The following is a 24,067-nucleotide window of genomic DNA, read 5'->3' as shown; positions in this document are numbered from 1 at the left end:
ACCCCAAAGAAAAAACCCAAAGCTGTGATTGAAAGCGCACTTGAAAGCTGCTGGGGAATATGAATGTGTCTTTGAAGTAAAAGGGCTTCCATTTGTTAAGCAGAAAATGGAGCTGTGTGTTTCGATTTATAGTTTTACTTAGCAAATAAAACAGGAGAGGAGTAAGTGTTTATGTCTCGCTCGGCTCCCAGCCCCTCCGCCCCCTTCACCCCCGAGTTAAAAGCTCCATGCTTCCGAAGCACTCCAAAGGCAGGCAGGAATAAAGCAGAGCAAGCAGCTTAGATCAACCCTAGATGGGCTAAGCTCTTGTGAAATGGCTTGGATAGGGGGGGAATGGCCTGTGGAGAGCTCTGGGGACCCTGGCTGGGACAGAGGGATGGGGAGGTGGCCGCCAGCATCCCCCTGGTCCTGCCCGGGGTGAAGCTGTGCTGGTGCGTGGGGCTGGCGGGCTGTGGGGCTGGGTGTGGGGCCGTTCTCACCCCTCTCCCTCCTCTCTCGGCAGACGACGTCTCCCCGTATTTTAAGACGGAGCCGGTGCGGAGCCAGGTGCACCTGGAGGGGAACCGCCTGGTGCTGACGTGCATGGCGGAGGGCAGCTGGCCCCTCGAGTTCAAGTGGCTGCACAACAACCGCGAGCTCACCAAGTTCTCCCTGGAGTACCGGTGAGTCCCCCGCCCCGAGCATCAGGGGTGAATCCCAGCCGGCACACCGGTCCCTGCCGGCAGCGCCGCGGCACGGCGGGCATTGCTGGCGTCCCTGTGCAGGGGCAGCGTGCGGGGGAGGCAGCGGTTGGCGTGCCGGGAGCTGCCAGCTCTGTTTGGAGAGCAAACGGTGGATTTAAGCAGGTCAACACTGGGGAGGAGGCGTTTGCACAGGCGGGATTAACACCACGCTGTGGATCACGGCCGGCTCGTGGCTCCATGAGAACGGCCCAACCAGGGGAAGGAGCGAGAAAGGGCAGCACGAGAGGTGCCCCGGGTTTGGGCATCCAGCCCCGTGCACCAACTAATCCAGCTGGCCCTATGTCGTGACCGCTCGGAGCTCGCCTTTAAACCACACCAGGCACCTCTCGCCGTCTCCTCTGCGTGCATGTGTCATCCTCTCTGTTTTAATCAATAATTCAGCCCGAGACGAGCCATTCCCCATTTAAAGGTATTGAATCCAAAGGCTTCATGTTGCTGTAGCAACGCGGGGCTGCTCCAGGATGCCGGGAACGCAGACAATGTGGCTGGTGACGTCCCCTCTCTGCTGGGAGCTGGGTGCGGGGTCCCCCCAGCACGGTGCCATGCCATCCCTGGGGACCCTGGGGACTGTTCCCCACGAAGCCATGGTGGCCACACCTCTGTGATGTCCCCAGTGCCCCAGGCTTGGTGCTGGTTGTTTGCACCAAAGACCGGTGCCCCGTGTGACAGGTCGCTTGTCCCCAACCCCAGTGTCGAAGCTCAGAGACCTGTTGAGCCCCACGATTCCCACAGGAGTCACGCTGACAGCCACGGGAATAGCGCGAAATGTCACCCTTCAAATGGGATTGTGGGGATAGCAGTGACAGCAGGGCGGGTGGACATGGAGCCTGCACAAGGCCCTTGCACCCCATTATCTGTCCCGGGGCAGGAGAAAGCTCTGCCCTGTCCTTGGAGCAGGTCTGGGTGCCTGGGCGGCACCTCCAAACGTAGAACGGGGACTCCTGCCTTCCTTCCATGGGTCTGCCCCTGGGCTGGCTCCGTGCCTCAGTTTACCCGTCCATAGGAACGGGCTCAGCACTCATGTCTCTGCTCTGGGATGCCCAGCAGCTCTGGAGCCCCATGTCCCCACGTCCCCATGCCAAGGTGACTCCCTTTCCCCTGAGCCCCCGGCCTCCAGCTCCAGCATCCAGCCAGAAAGGATTAAGGGAGGAAGCGACAGAATAAACAAACACACAGGGAAAACCCAAACAAGCCCAGGCGCAGCTAATGAAGCAAACAGCCGCTATGCAAATCACTGCCTGGCTCCAGCCCGGCGAGGATGCGACCTGCCAGCATCAGCTCCATCCTGCCGGCCCCCGCGTCTCCGCGGGGATTTCATGTGTCAAGAGGAGAGTTTTGGACATCTTGCCTGGAACTGAAGGCTGCCGGTGAGGAAGGCGACGTACTCAAATTAGTTATGATGGGCAGAAATTGCATTTTAATAGAGATGTCAGTGGCACGGAGCCAGCCTGCTCAGGCTGTGGGAAGGTAGTAATTAAAAGTTAACGAGTTTAGAAACAGAGTAATCCTTGGAGAGAGGAGGGCTGGTGCTGATGGCCAGGGAGGCTCAGGGATGCTCCTGTCCATATGGGGGCCAGAATGGCTGTGGGTGCATTGGCAGCGTGGGGAGGGATGGAGGTGCAGCCAGATCCCCCCAGCTCAGAGCTGGCATGTGTCCCCTGTGCCTGGGGAGCAGCTGAGCTCGGTGGCATCACCTCACGGTTCCCAGCCAGGATGGTGCGTCACTGAGCGTTTTGTCCTCGGCATCCTCACCGCTCCCCCCCAAATCCTTTCATGCAACAGGGCATCCCACCGGCACTGCGGCTGCTGTCACCAGGTGCATTTACCCCTTCTTCTGGGGGCTGCGGGCTGGGGCTCACGCCCCCTCATCCCCGCACTCCCCACAAACCACCCCGGTGCATCCTCCTCTGTGGTCACACGAGCTCACAGTGTGTTTTAAAGGAAGTAGCCGCTCTCCCCGTTTGGCAGCGTGTTTCCATGGCGACCGCCCTTTCCTTCCCGCAGCGTTCAGCTGCCAGCTTGCCACCGGAGCGACTTGTTGGCGTGTGGCGAAGGGCAGATGGGGAACGGGCTCGGTGGGTCCCCAGCCACGGGCTGGCAGGGGCCAAGGCTGTCCCCTGCGTGCAGGTGGAGTCGAGTCCTCGGAGCATCCCTGGGGACCGCAGCAGGATCGGGGACCAGCTTGGCTCCTTGTGCATGCAGACATGTCTCCCCTCAGGAGCATCCCTGGGGATCGAGTGTGATCAGGGACCACAGAGGGATTAGAAACTAGTCTGGCTCTGTGTGTGCACAGAGCTGTCCCCCTCAGGAGCATCCCTGGGGACCACAGGGGATTTGGGACCAGCCTGGCTCCTTGCGCATGGAGCCATCCCACACTGGGAGCAGCCCTGGGGACCACGGTGGTTCAGGAACCACAGAGGATTTGGTACCGTCCTGGCTCTGTGTGCATGGAGCCATCGCCCCTTGGGACCATCCCTGGGGCCCACAGGGGATCGGGGACCATGCTGCCTTCACCCACTTGCTGCCTCCATTGCCTGCGCTGCCATGGGGGGCATGGAGACAGCTTTCCCATGGGACTCCAGCTGCATCCCACATGGGGGGACCCCACAGCAAAGCCCCGTCCCCTCCGCTGCCCGTTGTGACCTTAGTTAAGGTGACGGCAGTGCCAGCACACTCCACTCCCATGCCCTGGCACGCCGGCACCGCGCTCTGCAGGGCTCTGGTTTGCCGTGTGGAGTCTCGGCGGTGCCGGGTTCCCCGGCGAGCTCTCCGGAGCCTGACTTCTCCTCGTATGAGGAATCATAACATGCAAATCAAGCAGCTTGATGTCTTTAATGAAATCCTCGGAAGGAAAGCACTTCTCTGGTGAACTGAGGATATTTATTTCTCATACAAGAAATTTAACATGCAGATTAGTTGGGGCTGGTAATTTATCACATGAGATTGTCCTATTAAGGGCTGCATCGAGTCCTGCTGCCTTCGGAAATTACCTTACACATAGATTACCTCTGGACAGACTCCCATCCATAGAGATGCATCTTCCAGCTACTAAATCAGCCCTTTTTCCTCTCCCCACGTCCCTGTGCAGCTGGTGCGGGAGCCCAGCAGCTACTGGAGGATCCTCCGCCTCTTCCCGAGAGCCCTGATCCTCTTTGCCGGGAGCTGGGAGCCCGGGAAACTGTAATTACATCTCCGGCACTTGCTGGTTTTGCCGCTGTCGTGCTCCCCATGCCTCCCCCCAGCAGAACAGCAACGGAACGACGGAGCCTCCTGGCTTTGCCCGGGGTTTTTGGGGCCTCATGGCCCCTCACCAAGACCCCCTGAGCCCCGGGGTTGGTTTCCAGCACGTGGTGTCCTCGTCTGCTCCCGTGCATGGGGAGGGTTGGCAGGAGCTGCCCCACTGGAGCTCACTGAGGAGGGTGGATTTGGGGCTGGTTGGACCCCCCGTCCTGCTGCATTAGGGTGTTTTGGGGTGCGTGTTCCCTGGGGAACACGACATGCTGCACTCATGGGACCCCACCAAGCCTTTGTGGCCTTTTGAGCACCCCGGATGTTTGGTGCCTGGACTTTGTCCCCAAATTATGTAGAACATGGAGCCAGGACACACAGATCTGGGGGTGAATTCACCCCCACTCCCTGCTGGGGGCCCAGCCCTGCTCTGGCTGGACCTGCTTTTTGCCAGCCCAGGTGTGAAGCACAACCCTCCCCCGGGAGCTAATTGCCATTCAATAATGTAATTAGAGGGAGCTGATGCCCATCAGAGGGGATGCAGATTGGGAGCCCAGCAGTGAGCTCCTGCTGCTGGTGGCTCTGGCTTCACATTTGGCATTACCATGTGTGGCAAAACCCCCGGGAGTGCCAGGGAGGCAGCACGGAGCTGGTAACGGGGTGGCCTTTGCTGGTGATGGTTGTGCCGTGGTGCCTCCTGCCTTTCTCTCTGCCTTGTTTGGCTTCGAGGGGGACATGGGGAGGCTGGTGTGAGTGAGCGGCAGGGAAGGCGATGGAGGGGACGGATCCTCTTGTTGGGACCGTATGTGGGCTCAGGCAGCCGTGGGCAGGGGACCGGCAGAGGGGTCCGGTGCCTGAGGGTGCACCGGAGCTGGCAGCAGCCGAGGACTCGGTGAGGGACACCCCAGAACCTTCCGGATTCTGGAATGTGGCTTGTGCACTCACCCTCCTCCCAGCTCCGCTCCCTGCTCAGATTAATACGTGGGCATTAATTATTAAATGGCTCATTGTCCTGGCAGGGCTGATTGAGGCAGCAATTTACAGTGTTGCGGTGCTGCCAAATCCCCCTGACCGAGGGACACACTTCTGGCAAGTGGAGAGGCAACGGCTCCGGCCACGTGTGTCTAAACGGGGCCCCTTCCAACCAGCAGCTAATTGAGATCCAATAATACAGTTAACAGGGGCTGATGAAATACCAGGGGGGTTATTTAAAAGCACATTGAGCAGCAGCCCAGCGCGGGATGCGGGGCTCAGATACTGGGAGTCGTTAAACCTTTGCTAAGTGTGTTTTAATGCTCACTTGACATTTCATTATCACACAGTAACTATTCAAATACATGTCCCCTCTAGAATTAATTAGTCGTTATACAGGGTATTAATCAAAGGGGACCGTGCCAATGTGCTTATATCCAAAATCTGATCCAGCTGTTGCTGTTACTGGGCGGCATTGAAGAACCACAGATTTCTCCGCTCTCCTGGCTTTCGATTTGATGGATCGAATCCTTTGGCTGATGCTTTTCCCAGCCCCTCTCCACCCCCTCAATCTAATAATAATTCGGCAGCGTCAGCCCCGTGCTTTGCAGCAACCCTACAATAACAGAGCTGCCAGCAACAGCCAGGCTGGGGCATCGCGGCACCGTGAGCAACCCTGCAATAACACGGTGGCACACACAGCCTGATGTGCCACCGGTGCCCTGCCGGGGCTGCGGGGCGAGGGGGTCGTGGTGGATGGTGGTGCTGTGCCCTCACCACGGCGGATGGATGGGGAGGTCGTCGTTCCTGACGTGCAGCCTGTCCATCTGTCAGATGGATCCAGTGCCAAAGCTGCAAACCCACCGGTCCCCCGGCACAGGGCTTTTGGCTCTGGAGCCGCCTCTTGACCCCGGCGCTGAGCCCGAGACCATCACTGGTTGCCAGCAGTGCATTTTTTGAAGCCCGGGTCACTCCTTGCTTCCAAAGTGCTGCTCCCCGCAGACGATGCCCTGTCAGCCTCTGTCTTTAAAACCAAACCAAACAAACCCCCGGAACAGCAGCGTCAGCAGCCGGGGCTGTGCTGGGAGCACGGCCAGAGCTCCGGCCGGCTGCAGAAACTGCTGGCGATGGGCAAAGGGACCCGGGTGGGACAGTGACTGTGGGCGCTGGGTGGCAGGATCGGCCCACGTGGAGCAGCCGCTTGCTCGGTGGCACGAAGGAGCCGGGGGCTCCCGGCCACAGCGCTGTGGCTCGTGGCCGCTCCTGTTTGCCCAAGCTGTGGGGGTGCGCGGTGTGCTGGGGCTGCACGTCCCCCTGCAAGGGGATGAAATTGGTTCTCGTACAGCGCCAGGGGAAGGGAAGGGAATCAAATCAGTGCCGTCTTGGATAAAAGCCTCGGTGGAAGCCAAGCGGCGGAGAACAAAGTCTCTGCTTGGATTCGGTTAATGACTGCGGGTCTGGTAATTGATTTCCTTTCTCCGGGCTGTTTTCCGTGCTCAGGTGTGTGCAAAAGCTCAGCTTCATAATTCCTCCTCCTGCTCCGGTGGTGCAGAGACACAGCCCCGTTAATTGGGGCTGTGGGGGTGTCTCTGGCGGGGGGCGAAGGCTCCCTGTGCCCACCGAGGCGTCCCCAGCTCCCAGCGGTGGGGACGAGGCACTGCCAGGGGGCCGTGCATCCGCGGGTGCGTGAGCCCCAAGAACGGGGGTGGTTTGTGTCCCATGGGGCGGCTCACGGGCTGTGCCAGTGGCTTCGTGCCAGCGCCTTCCCGCCATGAGGGCTTGGAGGGGACGTGGGGGTGACGAGGGGGTCAGTGTGGGGACTGCGTGTGCCTCATCACTGCCGAGCAGGCGAGTGTCGGTGAGCGTCTGTCTGTCCGTCCACCCGCACGTGTGTGTTTAGGAGTCGCAGCGTGTGCGTGTGATTTATGGAGGAGGACGCGGCAAGGAGAGCGGGCCCATCAGTCCCGGTGTCCGCGTCAGCCCCTGACAGCGCCGTGCAATTGAAATCTCTTGTTTAAAGCCCCTGGGGATCATTTCTAAATATCAGCTGTGACACTCAAGGGCTCGTTCCGAAGGGGCTTCCTCCCATCTCCCGTGGGGATGGGTGACCCCACACGCCACGTGGGTGGGGGTTGTCGGCAATGGGTTTGGTGTCACCCACACTGTCCCCACCGCGGCTCAGCAGCACCAGGGGATGAGGTGGGAGCCACTGTGTCCCATACAGGGGTCCCCCGCCCTTCCCAGCAGAGGGAACGTGCTCCTCGTGTCTTCTGAAAGTTGAGTTTATGCTCAGTTATCAAGAGAACAAACAAAGCTCTGCTGAAACAGCCCCCGGCATGTTTTAATGCAAGATTAGATTTTGGGCAGGGAGGGTTGAGCTTGGTTCTTTACTCCTTTTTGCTCTATCTGGGAGTGCTCCCCATGGGGAAGGTGATGCTGCAGTGCCTGCCTGCCCCCCGGGATCATCCGCCCGCGAGGCCCCTGTGGGGGGTCCAGCCTGCTTTTGGGGTGATGGAGCAGGAGCACCTGCATCCCTTGTGGGGATGGGGTCTGCTCTGGTGACCGCAGGGTCCAGCGTGGGGACCAGGGTGATTCTTGGGGGCAGTGGGTGAGTTGAGATGTAGTTATTATGTACTTTATCAGCTTATCAGCTGCTGGCGCTGGAGATGATAAGAGCGGCGCTGGGGATGATAAGAGCAGTCACTGGGGATGATTGGGCGGCTCAGCCCTGGCTCCTCGGAGCGGCGCGGGGCTCGGTGTGCGGGACCGAGGTGCAGTGACACTGGCAGGGGTCAGCGGGTGCCATGTCCCCAGCAGCCACCTCCGCTTGGCTTGAAGCCACTTGCCCTGCGCTTCCCGCCTGTGGCCATGAGTCACCATCTCCCCCCACACCAGGCAGGTGACCGTCACGAGCTCATGCCCAATGCCTGGTGTGGTGACAGCCCCCCCGTGTGCGTGGCCACGAGTCCCTGTGCGGCAGTGGGGGACACCAAGTGTCTCCCCAGTGTGCACAGATGTGCACAAACACGCGTGTTTGCACGGCTCCAGCACTGTCACCTGCCGCAGGGGTTGCTGCCCAGCAGTGAATGGGGGGGCTCATGTGGGACCTGCAGCCTCTCCCGAGGGCTATGACAGTCACTTGACTGTCCCCAACACTGCTGAGGTGACTCCTCTGTCCCGCAGGTACATGATCACGTCGCTGGACCGCACACACGCCGGCTTCTACCGCTGCATCGTCCGCAACCGGCTGGGAGCCCTGCTGCAGCGCCAGACCGAGGTGCAGGTGGCCTGTAAGTGACAGCCCTGCTCGGCAGGGGACAGCTGGGGACACCCAGCCCTGTGGTGCTCGGTGCAGCCCAGGATCAGCACCTGGCTCCGGAGCATCCCTGGGGTGATGTGGGCAGGGATGGGGCTGTCGCTGCCTCTGCTGCACCCGCTGGCTGGCGGTGCAGGGGGGGACCCCAGGGCAGGGCAGAGAACAGGGGTCTGTGCTGGGGGGGATACAAAGGCACCACGGGGGGTTAAGCAGGACAGGAGGGTGCTGGGACCCAGGGGACATGCCCTGCCCTGTCACCCCTTCACTCTGGGATGCCCCAAGTCCCTTCAACCCCTTCCTAAGGAGCAATGACAAATCAGGAAGCTAATGAGAAATTAATAAGGCAGCTGTGCTAACAAGTAATGATAATGGCAAAGTCGTTAAAAAGAGCTTCTTTACATGTTTTTAATTACAGCAATTAAAGGAAGTCAATAAAAATCCCCTGCCGCCCCTTCCCCATGCACCTTGCTTCCCTCTGCCACTCTGTGCTCCCAGCCCATGACCGGACAGGATGGGGACACCAGTTGTCCCAACCTTGTCCCTGGAGCTGTGGTCGTGCCGGGGTCGTGGGGCTGTGCAGCTGTGGGTGCCGCGGGGACCGATCCTGCTGCCAGCGCAGCCTTGGGGATACAGGAGCAGCCCCTGGGGTCTGAGCCCCCCCAGCTAGGGAGGGGGCAGCAAGCAGAACCCAGGGCACCCCCTGCATGCCACCTGACCCCCCCAGCCCCTGACGTGTTCTCCCGCACGTTCTGCAGACATGGGGAGCTTCGAGGACAGTGAGACGCAGCAGAGCGTGTCCCACGGGGAGGCGGCCGTCATCCGCGCACCCCGCATCGCCAGCTTCCCCCAGCCCCAGGTCACCTGGTTTCGTGACGGACGGAAGATCTCCCCCAGCAGCCGCATGTGAGTCCCCTCAGCACCCCCCAGCATCCCCCCGGCATCCGGGGGGGCCGCGTTTCCCTCGGCCGCCGTTGTCCTTGCAATGAGGATGTTTAACAGGCGTCCTGAGCGCATCGCGCTAAAACCCAGAGGCAGGCTTGGCCACTAATGGCTCTATTTGTCATTGGGGAAATGAATTTTTAAAAGAAATCAAAATAAGAGGGAGGCAGGTGGGTGAAAGGCGCGTTGTGTGTGCTGGGGCAGCAGCCGGTGGGACAGAGCCGGGCATGGGACACACGTGTGTGACAGGTGTCCCTGCGGGGCTGCGGCAGAACCCAGTGGCACTGGAGCGGTGAGCCTGGCGCTGGCAGACACAGCGTGTGAGAATTGAATTTGTAACCCACATTATGCAGGAATTGAACTAGTCTCCTTTCTATTTGCAAGGCAGGATTGAGGAGATAAAACTCCTTTATCTCATATTTAATGGTAAAAAATATATTCCCCAAACCGTTTTATGTTTCCGGCAGATTAGATCGTTCCATAAAAAAAGAAAGTCCTATTAATCTGCAGTGTCCGATGGGCTTCTCTTGGGGCAGGGGGACGTGGGGCTCAGTCCCCACATGGGGCTCAGTCCCCACACTGGCCAAGCCTGGGGCAGCGGGGGGATGATGGGGGGTCATGCCCATCCCATGTGGGTGCCCTGAGGCCGGTGCGGGTGCTGGGTGGGGAACAAGGCTCCTCACATCGGTGTCCCCGTTGGGTTCCCATCCCCGTCTCCCCACAGAGCCATCACGCTGGAGAACACCCTCGTCATCCTCTCCACGGTGGCCCCGGACGCGGGACGTTACTACGTGCAGGCGGTGAACGACAAGAACGGCGACAACAAGACGAGCCAGCCCATCACACTGACCGTGGCCAGTGAGTGCGGGGGCTGTTGTGTCCCCCCCACGCGCCACTTGGCTCATCCCCAAGTTTAATTTGCAGTAAATCTCTTCGGAGGCTCCGGCTTCTGCTGACTTAACAGTTCAGCCGCCTCAAAATTTATTTTGGCGCTTTGGGCTGTGCTGCAGGCGCTAATTGTGCCAGGGCAGACCCCCCACCCTGTCCCCACTGTGTCCCCGTGCCCCGGGATGGGGCTGCGGGAGGGGATGGGCAGTGCAGCCCCCCGGGAGTGGCTTTTCTGGGGGACACCCGGCTCCTGCCATCGGTCCCCTCGCAGCCCACACTGCTCAGAGTCAGCCCCTGCGGTCCCATCCCTCCGGTCCCCATGGACCCTGCAGGACCTGGCTGAGGGTCCCCTGACCCCCGTTCAGGTGGTCACAGCTGGCCCCAGGGAAGATGCCCTGAAAGGACATCAGTCCTCCCAGTGCTCTCATCCCTCGTCCCCTCCCGTGGCTCCGTGGGGTGGTTTATCCCTTTCCTTTGCCCGTCCCCCTTCCCCTCCTGCCCCATTAATCTGTTTCTCAGCATCTCCGTGCGCAATAAACAACCCGGAGCCCATGTTTATGGATTCAGCTCTATCAGCAGCTTTCGAGCCGATTGCGTTTTTACAGCGCCTACACGAGGGTTTTTTATTGTTGCAATCATTTTGCTTTATATACTCCCCATCTCCCTCCTGCCTGCCAGCTGGGAGCTGGGCTGGTGCTGGGGGTGCCAGGGGCTCCTGTGGGAGGAGGGGACTTGGGGACAGCGCCATGATGCCAGGGTGATGGGCTGGACCTGCCCGCCCTTCCCATGGGGCAGCAGAGCCTATGGCCCTTTGGTCCCTGCCACCTTTGTCACCTCCGTGCCAGGCAGGGCAGACACGAGGTTTTGGTTGCCCCATGGGACTTGCCGGGAGCTGGGGCACGCCGGGGTAAGCAGGGGGTGCTGATGGCCTGTCTCTCTGTCCCTCAGATGTGGGTGGCCCGGCTGATCCCATCGCACCCACCATCATTGTCCCACCCAGGAACACCAGCGTGGTGGCTGGGACCTCGGAGGTGACCATGGAGTGTGTGGCCAATGCCAGGTGAGTAGGAATGGGGCATCCCCCTGGTGGCATCGCCATTGTCTGGCTGTCCCCATGTCCCTTCCCACCAGGGCTCCTGTGGGATGGAGCGAGGGGGGATTTGGCAAGGTCCGGGGTGGCTGGGGCTGCCTCCCAACGTGCTCCTGGCCCCCCAGGCCACTGATCAAGCTGCACATCATCTGGAAGAAGGACGGGGTGCCCCTCTCCAGCGGCATCAGCGACTACAGCCGCCGGCTCACCATCCTGCACCCCGCGCTCAGCGACAGCGGCTACTACGAGTGCGAGGCCGTGCTGCGCAGCAGCAGCGTCCCCGCCGTGGCCGAGGGCGCCTTCCTCTCCGTCCTGGGTGAGGGCCCGGCCAGGCAGCCCCAGCCCACACGTGTGATGAGTTGGGGTGGTCTCAGCCCGTGCGGGAGTTGCTGGGGGGGGTTTGGTGGTGGGGCTGGGGCTGACGCCCATCCCTGGGCTGTGCTTTGCAGAGCCACCGCAGTTTGTCAAGGAGCCGGAGAGGCACATCACAGCCGAGATGGAGAAGGTGGTGGCCATCCCCTGCCAAGCCAAAGGTGAGCCGCTCGCCAGCTGCCCTGCCAACGCCACCGCCGCCCCGTGCCTGACGTGGCCTTGTCCCTTGCAGGTGTACCCCCCCCCAAAATGGCCTGGTACAAGGACGCTGCCCTCATCCGCCTAGAGAAGCTGTCCCGCTTCCAGCTCCTGCCCGACGGCAGCCTGCAGATCAGCGGGCTGCTCCCCGATGACACCGGCATGTTCCAGTGCTTCGCCCGCAACGCGGCCGGCGAGGTGCAGACCACCACGTACCTGGCCGTGACCAGTAGGTGACAGTCCCCTGCACCCCAGAGCCTGGGCTGTCCTGCCTGGGGCCGCCTGGCTGGGCTCCATGGGGGGCTCAGGGACCCCAGGGAACCCTCCCATGGGGATGGAACTCCCCCTGGAAGTGGGTCAGCTCTGCGCTGGGCACCAGAAAGGGCTTCAGGGGTGTCCATGTGTCTGTCCACCCTGCAGGCATCGCCCCCAACATCACGAGGGGTCCCCAGGACAGTACGGTCATTGATGGCATGTCCGTCATCCTCAACTGTGAGACTTCAGGGGCTCCTCGCCCGGCCATCACCTGGCAGAAAGGTAAAGGGACTGGGGACACTGGGGTGGGGACAAGGCTGCCCTCCCAGCCCTGCCCTGCCCGTCCCTACCCACATGGCTCCAGGGCTTTTTCTTCAGGCTCTGTGGCCACTGGGCTGTGTGCCCGGGGCACTGGGGGTGACGTGGCCTACCATGTCACCCAGGGGAGCGGATCCTGGCCAGCGGGTCGGTGCAGCTGCCGCGTTTCACGCTGCTGGAATCGGGCAGCCTGCTCGTCAGCCCCGCACACCGCACCGATGCCGGCACCTACACCTGCCTGGCCACCAACTCCCGCGGTGTGGATGAAGCCTCTGCTGACCTGGTGGTTTGGGGTAAGGCCCTGCCTGCACCCTGCCCGTGTCCCCGCTGTGGGACAGACCCTGCCTGCCCCACGGGCAGCTGGGCGCTGCCTCCTGCCATGGTGCGGGATGGAGCAGTTTGGAGATGCCAAGCGTGGGTGCTGGTCGGTTTGGATGGGTGACATCTTGGGCTGTCCCCTGCCGGTGCCACTCCTGTGGTGCCGGTGGCTCACCCTGTCCCCCCGCAGCAAGGACACGCATCACCGACCCACCACAGGACCAGAGCGTCATCAAGGGGACCAAAGCCATAATGAGCTGCGGGGTCACCCACGACCCCAGCGTGGATGTCAGGTATGTGTGACGGGGCTGGGAGGACCGGGGGGATCTGGGCACCCCCGGGCTGCCTGCCTGGGGAGAGAGCAGGCAGATGGTGGGTGTCACCGTCCCCAGCCCAGTCCTGCAGTGCCACCTGGTGCTCTGCGCACGGGGAGCCTGGCCCTGTGCCGGGTCCTCCGGTCCCCTCTCCCTGTTGGGGGCTGCAGGGTGCCAGCCCTCCTGGTGTCCCCCCCGGCACAGGTATGTCTGGGAGAAGGATGGGGCGCCACTGAGTCCCGAGAGTGGCCCACGGGTGCGCCTGGACGAGGCGGGCGCCCTCCACATCTCACAGACCTGGTCGGGTGACATCGGCACCTACACCTGCAAGGTGGTCTCAGCTGGGGGCAACGACTCACGCAGCGCCCACCTCCGTGTCCGGTGAGACCCCCCCCCTCAGCCCTGCCGGCACCCTGTGCCCTAGGCTGTGCCCCCTCCCGTAATCACCCCCCAAACTCCCCATCCAGGCAGCTCCCCCATGCCCCGGAGAGCCCCGTGGCCATGCTCAGCCCCCTGGAGAAACGGGCCATCAACCTCACCTGGGCCAAGCCCTTCGACGGCAACAGCCCCCTGCTCCGCTACATCCTGGAGGTCTCCGAGAACAGTAAGGGGCTGCCCCGCCTTGGCCAGGCTGGTCCCTGTCACCACCCGGGAGCAGCGAGCAGGGGATGCTGCAGGGACCTTGGGGACCACGGGGCTCATTAGCCAGGCAGGGGACCCCAGTGTCCTGCAGGTCGGGACCTCCACCCCCGTCTCCCCTGCAGACGCACCCTGGACAGTGCTGCTGGGCAGCGTGGACCCCGAGGCCACTTCAGTGACGGTGCGGGGCTTGGTCCCCGCTCGCTCCTACCAGTTCCGCCTCTGCGCTGTGAATGACGTGGGCAGGGGACAGTTCAGCAAGGACACAGAGAGGTGAGCACGGCTGGGGTGTCCCAGGGGGCTGGCAGTCCTTGGTGCTTACCCCCACCTTGTCCCCCACAGGGTATCCCTGCCCGAGGAGCCCCCCTCTGCACCCCCCCAGAATGTCATCGCCAGCGGCCGCACCAACCAGTCCATCATGATCCAGTGGCAACCGCCCCCCGAGAGCCACCAGAACGGTGTCCTCAAGGGCTACATCATCCGGTAGGCACTGGCAGGGGAGCGTGGATGCCCCAGGGTGCTGGAGGGGACACCAGCAGCTCTGACCCCCGCCCCGGTCCCCAGGTACTGCCTGGCCGGGCTGCCCGTGGGTTACCAGTTCAAGAACATCACCAACGCCGAGGTGAACAACCTGCTGCTGGAGGACCTCATCATCTGGACCAACTACGAGATCGAGGTGGCGGCGTACAACAGCGCGGGCTTGGGGGTGTACAGCATGAAGGTGACAGAGTGGACACTGCAGGGAGGTAGGTGGGGACAGGCAGGGATGGGCAGGGACACCCCACAGTGACAGGCTGTGCCGTAGGGGGTCTTGGGGACAGGTGGCAGGAGGAGGATGGGTTTGAGGGTCCCAGGGATGCTGGGATGTGCTGGGGAGGGATTCGCCCAACCGGGGGTATCTTGGGCTCCTGGGGGGTGGCACCCAGCAATGGAGGGGACCTCACCAAGTTGGAGCCGCTGCAAGCTGTCCCTTGGTCCCCACAGTCCCCACGGTGCCCCCAGGGAATGTGCAGACCGAGGCCACCAACTCCACCACCATCCGCTTCACCTGGAACCCCCCCAGTCCCCAGTTCATTAATGGCATCAACCAGGGGTACAAGGTGAGGGGCGATTCCCGCGGGTCTCCCCAAAACCAGGGCAGCTGGGTGGGGGAAACCCCTTGGCCGACCTTCACAGACCATCTGGACTCCTCCTCCCAGGAACCCCGGGTTTTAATTGATTCCGGCCTGGCTGTTAGAATAATATTTACTGAAATTTAACACTTGCATGGGCTCGCAGTCTCCCATGCTCTGTAATTAATTCCAAATTGCAATTAATTCAAATTTACATTAATTAAATTGAATTAAAACATTAAACTTGTTTCTTAATCCACTCAAAAGAAGTTCAGGAATTTAATTGCCGCTGAATGAGATAACCAGAGCAAGTAGGATATTTAACATTCTTATTAAATGCCACTTAGTATTTTTGATTAGTATTTTTAGGGCCTAATTAGTATTTAATTAAGTTGCTATAGGCTATCATGCACAATACCAATTAAATGCCCAAACATCCCTCCTAAACGCAGGCGAGGGGCGATTACATGCCGTTATCAATGGGAGTTAATCACCGAGCGTGTGCTCTGTATTGGCTCGTAAACATGTGCTTTTAAAGGCACCAAGTGTTCCCTGCGCCATTAATTGATATTTAATCAGCTCTGAATACATAAGAGGAGGCCGGAGGTGCCCGGAGGCCGGTGTTTGCGGTGCCGATGTGTGCGGTGGGGACACCGATGCCTGGCGGCAGCGTCCCAGCCCCTTCCTCCCGCAGCTCATCGCCTGGGAGCCAGAGCACGAGGAGGAGGCGACGGTGGTGACGGTGCGCCCCAACTTCCAGGACAGCGTCCACGTGGGCTACGTGGCCGGGCTGCGCAAGTTCGCCGAGTACTTCACCTCGGTGCTGTGCTTCACCACGCCGGGGGACGGCCCGCGCAGCCCCCCCCAGCTGGTGCGCACCCACGAGGACGGTACGGGGGGGAGCAGCCCTGAGATGGGGGATTTGGTCCCGCGGGATGTGGAATGGGGGTCCCACCAAGCCCTATGCAAGAGGAACCCCCTCCATGCTCGCTCCTGGTGGGGCTCCCGTGGGTGCCGAGGGCTCCTGCCGTGGGTGCGTGGCTGCGTGCTGAACCTGGGTGTCTTCGGGCAGTTCCTGGCCCCGTGGGACATCTCAGCTTCAGTGACATCCTGGACACATCCCTGAAGGTCAGCTGGCAGGAGCCGCTGGAGAAGAACGGCATCCTGACAGGTGAGGGAGCATGGACAGATACCCAAGTTCTGCATCAGCCCCATCCCACCCCGCAGCGTGTCTCTCTGTCCCCATCCCACTCCCCCACATCCCCCCCGGTCCCTGTCCCACCCTGCAGCATCTCCCTCTGGTCCTCCTCTTACCCCATAGCATCTCCCCTGGTCCTCATCCCACCCCACAGCATCTCCCACTGCAGCATCACCCCTTGGTCCCCATCCCACCCCACCACATCTCCCACATCCCACTCAGCCCCTGGGGGTGGGCGTTGAGGGGGGCTGATGGCACAGGGTGCGTTCCAGGCTACCGGATCTCCTGGGAGGAGTACAACCGCACCAACACGCGGGTGACCCATTACCTGCCCAACGTCACCCTGGAGTACCGCGTCACCGGCCTCACCGCCCTCACCACCTACACCATCGAGGTGGCTGCCATGACCTCCAAGGGCCAGGGCCAGCTCTCTTCCTCCACCATCTCCTCGGGGGTGCCGCCAGGTGAGTGTGGGGGTGCCGCTGCACTGGGGTAGTGCTGGGGGTGAGCAGCCGGTGCCACCCACCCTGTCCTGTCCCCACAGAGCTCCCCGGTGCCCCCACCAACCTGGGCATCTCCAACATCGGACCCCGCTCTGTCACCCTCCAGTTTCGGCCGGGCTACGATGGCAAAACCTCCATCTCCCGCTGGCAGGTGGAGGCACAGGTATGGGGTGGCTCGGGGTGTGCTGGGGGGTGAGGAGGTGCTGGGAGGCAACTCATCCCCCTCCTACATGCAGGTGGGCCAGAGCGGCGAGGCCGAAGAGTGGGGGCTCGTCCACCAGCTGGCGAATGAGCCCGATGTCCGCTCCATGGAGGTGCCCAACCTGAAGCCCTACACCTACTACAGGCGAGTGGCCGGGATGGTGTCACAGTATCCCCCTCGGGGGACCGTAGCCCTCTTGCCCCCCACCATGAACCCCTTTCTCCCCCCTCAGTTTCCGCATGCGGCAGGTGAACATCGTGGGCACCAGCCCCCCCAGCCTGCCCTCCCGCAGGATCCAGACCCTGCAGGCACCCCCTGATGTGGCACCTGCCAATGTCACCCTGCGGACGGCCAGCGAGACCAGCCTGTGGCTGCGCTGGATGGTGAGGGGGGAGCACAGCTCTGGGGGGGCTGTGCGCACAGGCGCGGGGCTCACAGGGCAGGCGGGAGGATGAGGAGCCAAGGGCTGGGGCTGGGGTGGCTGTGGGAGCTCGGGGGTGACAGTGCCCGTCTCTGCGGGTGGGGACAGCCCCTCCTGGAGCAGGAGTACAATGGGAACCCCGACTCGGTGGGCTACAAGATCCGGTGCGCACGCTCGGACGGGCGAGGGCAGCCGGCGGTGCACATTGTCCCCGACCGCGTGGAGCGGGAGTTCACCATCGAGGACCTGGAGGAGTGGACCGAGTACCGGGTGCAGGTCCAGGCCTTCAATGCCATCGGCTTGGGGCCCTGGAGCCCCACGGTGCTGGGACGCACCCGGGAGTCAGGTACTGCTGCCCATCCCTGTGGTACCGGGCACCGACCCTGGCTGGATCCCACTGCTGACCCCCTCTCACGCCCCTCCAGTGCCCTCCTCTGGCCCCAGCAATGTGTCGGCACTGGCCACCAGCTCCAGCAGCATGCTGGTCCAGTGGGGTGACATCCCTGAGGCTGATTGCAACGGCCTCATCCTGGGCTACAAGGTGAGCTTGTCCTGCAGCCCTGCCCATGCCCTGCCTGCCTGTCCCGCAGACCTGGGAATCACGGCTTTCCCTGGGGTGAATCACCCCGCAGGCTGCCAGGTCCGTGGTGATGCCACCTCCAAGAGCTGGTGCCCATCCATGCCAGCCCTGGCCATGCTGCACCATCCCAGGGGGTGCCAGGGGCTGTGGCCCTGCCCGGCCGTGTCACAGGGGTCTGTTGCAGGTAATGTACAAGGAGAAGGACGCGGACACACGTGCGCAGTTCTGGCTAGCAGAGGGCAATGCCTCCCGCAGCGCACAGCTAAGCGGGCTGGACAAATACACGCTGTATGAGATCCGGGTGCTGGCCTTCACCAGGATGGGCGACGGGGTCCCCAGCCGGCCCCCTGTCCTCGAGCGGACGCTGGATGATGGTGGGTGACAGCACCCGGATGGGCAGAGAGACCTAAATGGGCTGGGGGGGTTCCCTGGGTACCTAAGGCACCTCCCTATCCTACATCCCATCCCACATCCCATCCCGTCCCACCCACCCCATCCCTGTTCCCTGGGGTGGTCTCTCTCCCCCCTGACCAGGACACTCTGGGCTCCCATTGCAAGGGGATGGGAACTTTGCACACACTTGTGCACCCCCAGTGACCCCCATCTCTTCCCCCGTCCAGTGCCTGGCCCCCCTGTGGGGATCCTCTTCCCTGAAGTGAGGACGACCTCAGTGCGGCTGGTCTGGCAGCCGCCCGCAGCACCCAACGGCATCATCCTGGGTAGGTGGGGACTGTCCCGGTGGCACTGCAGTGGGATGCTCTGCAGAGGGGGGCAGAGGTTCCATGGGAGCAGTGATCAGCATGGCGGGGCAGAGATGAGCTCCCTGAAATAGAATCAGAGAATCATTTTGGTTGGAAAACACCCTCAAGATCATCAAGTCCAACTGTTACCTCACCCCTGTCCCTGCCCCATGTCCCTGAGAACCTCATCTCCGTCTGTCCAACCCCTCCGGGGATGGTGACTCCAGCACTGCCCTGGGCAGCCTGTTCCAATGCCCACAGCCCTTTGGGGGAGAAATTGTTCCTAATTTCCAACCTCAACCTCCCCTGGCGCAACTTGAGATTCCCCCAAGTGCCTTGGAGCCAGTTCCCCCCAGGGTTGGGGTTTCCCCTCTGTCTGTGTATGAGTTCCCCTGTGCCAGGAGCCCAGACCCCCCATTGCTGACCCCGTACATGGGCAGAGGTGGAGGGGGGCAGTGTGTACAGGGGGACCAGGACAGTATCCCCTCCACCAGTCCCCCAATGCTGCTCCCTTCCCCCAGCGTACCAGGTCACCCATCGCCTCAACACCACGGCGGCCACCGCAGCCGCCACGGAGGTGCTGGAGCCCAGTACCCGGCAGTACACGGCCACTGGCCTTCAGCCCGAGGCCACCTACCTCTTCCGCATCGCGGCGCAGACCCGCAAGGGCTGGGGTGAGCCAGCCGAAGCCCTCGTGGTCACCACGGAGAAGAGAGGTATAACGGGGGGTCCAGGCTATGGCGGGGGGCTGTGCGTGCCCGCGGGGTGCCGGTGGCGCTCCCAGCCCTTTGCCTCCCCCAGACCGGCCACAGCCCCCCGGGAAGCCGCTGGCACGGCAGGAGGAGGTGCGAGCGCGCAGCGTGCTGCTCTCCTGGGAGCCGGGCAGCGACGGGCTCTCCCCCGTCCGCTACTACACCGTGCAAACCCGCCAGCTGCCCGATGGCGAGTGGGCGCTGCACCCCGTCTCCATCAGCCGCAACGCCACCGCCTTCATCGTGGACAGGTGAGGGATGGCCGGTCCTGGTCCGGGGAGGCGATGGGCTCTGCTTTGGGTAGTTGACTTGTGCCTCAGTTTCCCCATCCAATGCAAGGGTTGGGAAGCGCTGTGCCCTGTGGGAAGGAAGGAGGGTGGCTGGTGGGGTCGCCCTCTGGCTTCACCTCTCCGCTCTGCTCTCATGCAGGTTGAAGCCCTTCACCTCCTACAAGTTCCGTGTGAAGGCGACGAATGACATTGGGGACAGCGAGTACAGTGAGGAGTCGGAGTCGCTCACCACCTTGCAGGCGGGTCAGCGCGGGCTGCGGCTCCTGGGGCAGGGCCAGGGGGTGTCCCCCAGCCTGGGCACCCCCCAGTGCCCAGGGCGTCTCCGCAGCCTCACTGTCCCCTTCTCCCTACAGCCCCCGAGGAAGCCCCCACCATCCTCTCCGTCACCCCGCACACCACCACCTCGGTGCTCATCCGCTGGCAGGTACTTTCCCTTGTCCCCTCCACCTTGCTGGGTGTTGTGGGACTGTCCCCCTTGAGAGGTGTCACTGAGGCGCACTGGGGACAGTCACCTTGGGGTGCTGGGGACCAGAGCAGCCACTCACTGTTTCCCCCCCCGAAAAGCCCCCGGCTGAGGACAAGATCAATGGGATCCTGCTGGGTTTCCGCCTCCGCTACCGGGAGCTGGTGTATGACAGCCTGCGCGGTGTCACCCTGCGTGGCATCGGCCACCCTGGAGCCACCTGGGCTGAGCTCACCCGTGAGTGCTGGTGGTCCTGCTGAGCCTGGGGATGCGTGGCTGGGGGGTGTCCTAGTGGTGGTGGGGGGAAGATGGGCAGGGCAGCATCCTGTGCTCCATAGGCTCTCCTAGAGCTGGCAGGGTCAGGCTGTGCTCCAAGGAGATGTCACTGGTCCCATTGTGCCACCAGGTCCATGGTCCCTATCACGCTTGCCTGCAATGTCACTGTTTCAGTCCTGCTGTGCTCAGCCCTTGTGTCCCTGTAGCACAGGTGTCCCCATGTCTGCACCTGATGGGTGTCTGTGTGATGTCCCGCTGTGTGTGTCCAGCTGTGCTGCTGTCAGACCCCAAAGGGAAAGGGATTACCTCCCTTCTGGGGACAACAGGGGCATGAGTGACAAGGGCAGAGCCTCAGATGGGACCTGGCCGTGTGCACCATGGTCTGAGCCCCATGGACACCCCAATGCCCAGACCCAGTTTGTGCCACTTGGGGGATGAGGATGGAGGATGGAAAGGCTCCTCGGTGCTGTGACAGCCCCCTTGGCACCTGGGGGTGACAGAGCCCTTGCAGGGGACCCCGGGGGTGGGTGGCTGTGCTGGGGTGGGTGCTCGCCGGTGGGACCCCAGCTGTGCCACACGGGGGACTAACCAGGTGCTGCTCTCCCTGCCCTGTGCCACCAGCTGTCTATGCCGTGCACAACCTCAGCGAGGTGTCCCTCACCCAGTACGAGCTGGACAGTAAGTCACTGCTCCCCTCTGCCACCCCTGTGTGTCCCTCCCCTCTGCCTACCTGTGCCGTGGGGTGACCACCCTGAGCCCAGGGACACCTCTACCTCTCGCTCCTTTTGCTCCTTGGGGATTCCCCCAGTGAGGTGGGGGGCTCTGCCAGGTCTCCTGGGGTAGTGGGACCCCCAACCCACCTCCCTGTTCCCCCCCAGACCTGAGCAAGCACCGACGCTATGAGATCCGCATGAGCGTGTACAACGCGGTGGGCGAGGGCCCCCCGAGTCCCCCCCAGGAGGTGTTTGTGGGTGAAGCAGGTGAGTGCACCGGGATGGGGCTTGGCTACCCTGGTACCCCACATCCCACACATGTGCCCCGCATCTGGAGGGGGGATGTCCCTTGCCCTGGCCCTAGCAGGGCTGTCACGCTGTCCCCTCTCTCGACACAGTGCCCACTGGTGCGCCACAGAACGTGGCGGTGCAGGCGGCCACGGCCACCCAGCTGGATGTCACCTGGGAACCGCCACCTGCTGAGACCCAGAATGGGGACATCCAGGGCTACAAGGTACCGCAGCCTGTCACCTGGGAGCTGGTGCTGAGCCAGGGCTCAGGGACTCTGGGTGTCCTGGGGAGGGGCTGGGTTCCTGGGGGGCACAGGGTGCTCTGGGAGTTGTTGGGTGCCCTGGGAGTTGGTGGGTGCTCTGGAAATGTTCTACACGCCGTTAGGGACACGATTCTGGGGAGATGCCGGGTGTTCCAGGGGGATGTCGGGCGTCCTATTCCAGTGCCGAGCGGCCACGGGGCAGCAGGTGGCGATATCGGCCCTCGGATGAAGCCGGATTCTGCTGGGATGCAGCCAGGATGTCATTCAGATGCCGCTGGGTTGCCACTGGGATGCAACTTGGATGCAGCCAGGATGCTGCTGGGATGTAGTCAGGATGCTGCTGGGATGTGACTGGGATGTAGCCAGATGGTGCTGGGGTACAACTGGGGTGCCGTGAGGATGCTGCTGCGATGCAACTGGGATGCTGCCAGGCTGCTGATGTCCAGCACCAGGAACTCCAGCAGGGCTGTGTGGGGTGTTTGGGCGCTGAAAGGTGCTTGAGGTGGGCAAAATGGTCCGAATCCAGCATCACCGGGTCTCTGTGTCCCCTCCTCCTCCTGCAGATCCACTTCTGGGAGGCCCAGCGCCAGAATGAGAGCATGAGGGTGAAGACGCTTTTCCTGCCTGAGACCGGGGTGAAGCTGAAGAACTTGACGGGGTTCACCTCGTACTGGGTCAGCGTCGCCGCCTTTAATGCCGCGGGCGACGGGCCCCGCAGCCCCCCTGTCACGGGGAGGACACAGCAGGCAGGTGGGGCCCGTGGCACTGCTGTCCCCAGCCCATGGCACTGCTGTCCCCAGCCCGGTCATATCCAGATCCTCCTGCCCCTGGGCTCAGTGGGGAGGTGTCACAGAATCATAGAATCGTTTTGGTTGGAAAAGACCCTCAAGCTCATCAAGTCCAACTGTTACTCCACCCCTGGCACTGCCCCATGTCCCTGAGAACCTCATGTCCGTCTGTCCAACCCTCCAAGGCTGGTGACTCCAGCACTGCCCTGGGCAGCCTGTTCCAATGCCCCACAGCCCTTTGGGGAAGAAATTGTTCCCCACATCCAACCTCAACCTCCCCTGGCGCAACTTGAGGTCATGGGTCCATCTGATGCCCTCAGCTCCATGCTGGCTCCTGCTGTCCCCAGCAGAGACCAGCCATGGGCTCCCCCAGAGGGATTTTGGTTTGGGGGGACATGGGGGTGAAGGTCTTGGGTGAGACATGAAGAAGATGAATGTCTTAGGAGGGAAGGGAGACAAGGAGGAGATACTGTGACTGTGTGGTAGACTTGGCAGTGTTGGTTTTATGGTTGGATTTGAAAGGTCTTTTCCAACCTGAACAATTCTGTGATCCTCGTTCCCCCAGCTGTGTGTGGTGCCCTGGCGGGGTCTCTGCTCCGGGGGTGGGGACATGGAGTGGCACCAGGGTGGTGGGAGATGGTGACTGATGTCCCAGCTCCACTGGGGTGGCAACAGGGAGAGGGGCCAGCTCAGTGCTGGGGGTGTCCCCTGGGAGTGCTGAGCTGTCCCCGGCCACCCCATTCCCCTGCAGCCCCCAGTGCCCCCGGCTCCATCCGATTCAGCGAGCTGACCACCACATCGGTGAATGTGTCCTGGGAGCCACCACCACTGCCCAATGGCATCCTGGAGGGCTACCGGCTGGTCTACGAGCCCTGCATGCCCGTGGATGGTGAGGGCATGGCTGGGGACCTGGGGGCACTGGGGGAAACCGGGAGACCTCCGGGTAAGCCCCGGCTCAGCCTCTGTCCCCACAGGCGTCAGTAAGATTGTGACGGTGGACGTGAAGGGGAACAGCCCACTGTGGATGAAGGTGAAGGACCTGGCCGAGGGCGTGACGTACCGGTTCCGAATCCGGGCCAAAACCTTCGCCTATGGGCCAGATGTGGAGGCGAACATCACCACGGGGCCCGGGGAAGGTAGCCGGGACGAGGGGGATGAGGAAGGACATGTGGTGGGGACAGTTCCCCCAGTGCCACCGCGGCTGGTATGGCCGTGTCCCAGTGTGTACCCCCTGCCTCCAGCTCTGCTCTGGGTCCCCAGGTGCCCCCGGTCCCCCCGGTGAGCCCTTCATCTCCCGCTATGGCTCGGCCATCACCATCCACTGGTCGAGCGGGGACCCTGGCCAAGGGCCCATCACCAGATACGTCCTCGAAGCGCGTCCTTCAGGTATCGCAGCTCCTCTCTGCTTCCCATCCCCACCTTGGTGCTGGCGGTGCTTTGGGTTCAGGAGAAAGGGAAACTGAGGCAGGGAGTGCTGACCTCTCACAGGCCACCCGGAGGTTGGGGATTAGGACCTGGGTGTTTGGGGTTGTGGCCATGATGCCACGGTGAGTGAGGTTGGTGTATATTGGGGAGAGGGCGGGGGGCACACACTCCCAGACAGAGGGGGATCGGCCTCCTGCCCTGGGGGGGTCCCGCAGAGCTGGTCTCCCCGCTCTCAGGCCACTTCTCTCTTCCAGACGAGGGGCTCTGGGACATCCTCATCAAAGACATCCCCAAGGAGGTGACCTCCTACACCTTCAGCATGGACATCCTCAAGCAGGGCGTCAGCTACGATTTCCGTGTCATCGCCGTGAACGACTATGGCTACGGGACCCCCAGCACGCCTTCCCCCTCCGTGTCAGGTAGCCTGGGGGGGCAGCACATGGACACCCCTGGTGGGATGG

At 62.3% G+C, this 24,067-nt stretch overlaps 1 protein-coding gene across 2 annotated transcripts in view; it reads left to right on the top strand.

Annotated features, from left to right (window-relative positions):
* SDK2 (sidekick cell adhesion molecule 2) overlaps window positions 1-24,067 on the top strand; it is a 44,005-nt gene that overhangs the window by 15,984 nt on the left and 3,954 nt on the right. Inside the window, exons 2-41 of one of the 2 annotated variants that reach the window (XM_065035066.1) lie at window positions 503-662; window positions 8,127-8,233; window positions 9,015-9,162; window positions 9,923-10,056; window positions 11,035-11,146; window positions 11,302-11,492; window positions 11,626-11,709; window positions 11,781-11,975; window positions 12,167-12,283; window positions 12,445-12,612; window positions 12,828-12,930; window positions 13,156-13,332; window positions 13,419-13,555; window positions 13,716-13,863; window positions 13,933-14,073; window positions 14,155-14,336; window positions 14,575-14,690; window positions 15,397-15,592; window positions 15,775-15,873; window positions 16,173-16,364; window positions 16,445-16,566; window positions 16,640-16,749; window positions 16,838-16,988; window positions 17,135-17,372; window positions 17,452-17,567; window positions 17,791-17,980; window positions 18,227-18,325; window positions 18,868-19,062; window positions 19,148-19,349; window positions 19,528-19,631; window positions 19,742-19,812; window positions 19,953-20,088; window positions 20,749-20,805; window positions 21,006-21,107; window positions 21,239-21,354; window positions 21,957-22,143; window positions 22,933-23,070; window positions 23,141-23,317; window positions 23,442-23,567; window positions 23,861-24,025. In XM_065035066.1, coding sequence (XP_064891138.1) covers window positions 503-662; window positions 8,127-8,233; window positions 9,015-9,162; window positions 9,923-10,056; window positions 11,035-11,146; window positions 11,302-11,492; window positions 11,626-11,709; window positions 11,781-11,975; window positions 12,167-12,283; window positions 12,445-12,612; window positions 12,828-12,930; window positions 13,156-13,332; window positions 13,419-13,555; window positions 13,716-13,863; window positions 13,933-14,073; window positions 14,155-14,336; window positions 14,575-14,690; window positions 15,397-15,592; window positions 15,775-15,873; window positions 16,173-16,364; window positions 16,445-16,566; window positions 16,640-16,749; window positions 16,838-16,988; window positions 17,135-17,372; window positions 17,452-17,567; window positions 17,791-17,980; window positions 18,227-18,325; window positions 18,868-19,062; window positions 19,148-19,349; window positions 19,528-19,631; window positions 19,742-19,812; window positions 19,953-20,088; window positions 20,749-20,805; window positions 21,006-21,107; window positions 21,239-21,354; window positions 21,957-22,143; window positions 22,933-23,070; window positions 23,141-23,317; window positions 23,442-23,567; window positions 23,861-24,025 — 5,709 coding nt within the window. The remainder of the gene's footprint in view (window positions 1-502; window positions 663-8,126; window positions 8,234-9,014; window positions 9,163-9,922; window positions 10,057-11,034; window positions 11,147-11,301; window positions 11,493-11,625; window positions 11,710-11,780; window positions 11,976-12,166; window positions 12,284-12,444; window positions 12,613-12,827; window positions 12,931-13,155; window positions 13,333-13,418; window positions 13,556-13,715; window positions 13,864-13,932; window positions 14,074-14,154; window positions 14,337-14,574; window positions 14,691-15,396; window positions 15,593-15,774; window positions 15,874-16,172; window positions 16,365-16,444; window positions 16,567-16,639; window positions 16,750-16,837; window positions 16,989-17,134; window positions 17,373-17,451; window positions 17,568-17,790; window positions 17,981-18,226; window positions 18,326-18,867; window positions 19,063-19,147; window positions 19,350-19,527; window positions 19,632-19,741; window positions 19,813-19,952; window positions 20,089-20,748; window positions 20,806-21,005; window positions 21,108-21,238; window positions 21,355-21,956; window positions 22,144-22,932; window positions 23,071-23,140; window positions 23,318-23,441; window positions 23,568-23,860; window positions 24,026-24,067) is intronic. The other variant, XM_065035067.1, reaches the window with a different exon arrangement.

Source organism: Columba livia, chromosome 18 (assembly GCF_036013475.1).
Source record: "Columba livia isolate bColLiv1 breed racing homer chromosome 18, bColLiv1.pat.W.v2, whole genome shotgun sequence".
NCBI classification, from domain to species: domain Eukaryota; kingdom Metazoa; phylum Chordata; class Aves; order Columbiformes; family Columbidae; genus Columba; species Columba livia.
Note: the sequence above shows the minus strand (reverse complement) of the source record. Positions and strands in the feature narration are given on the sequence as shown.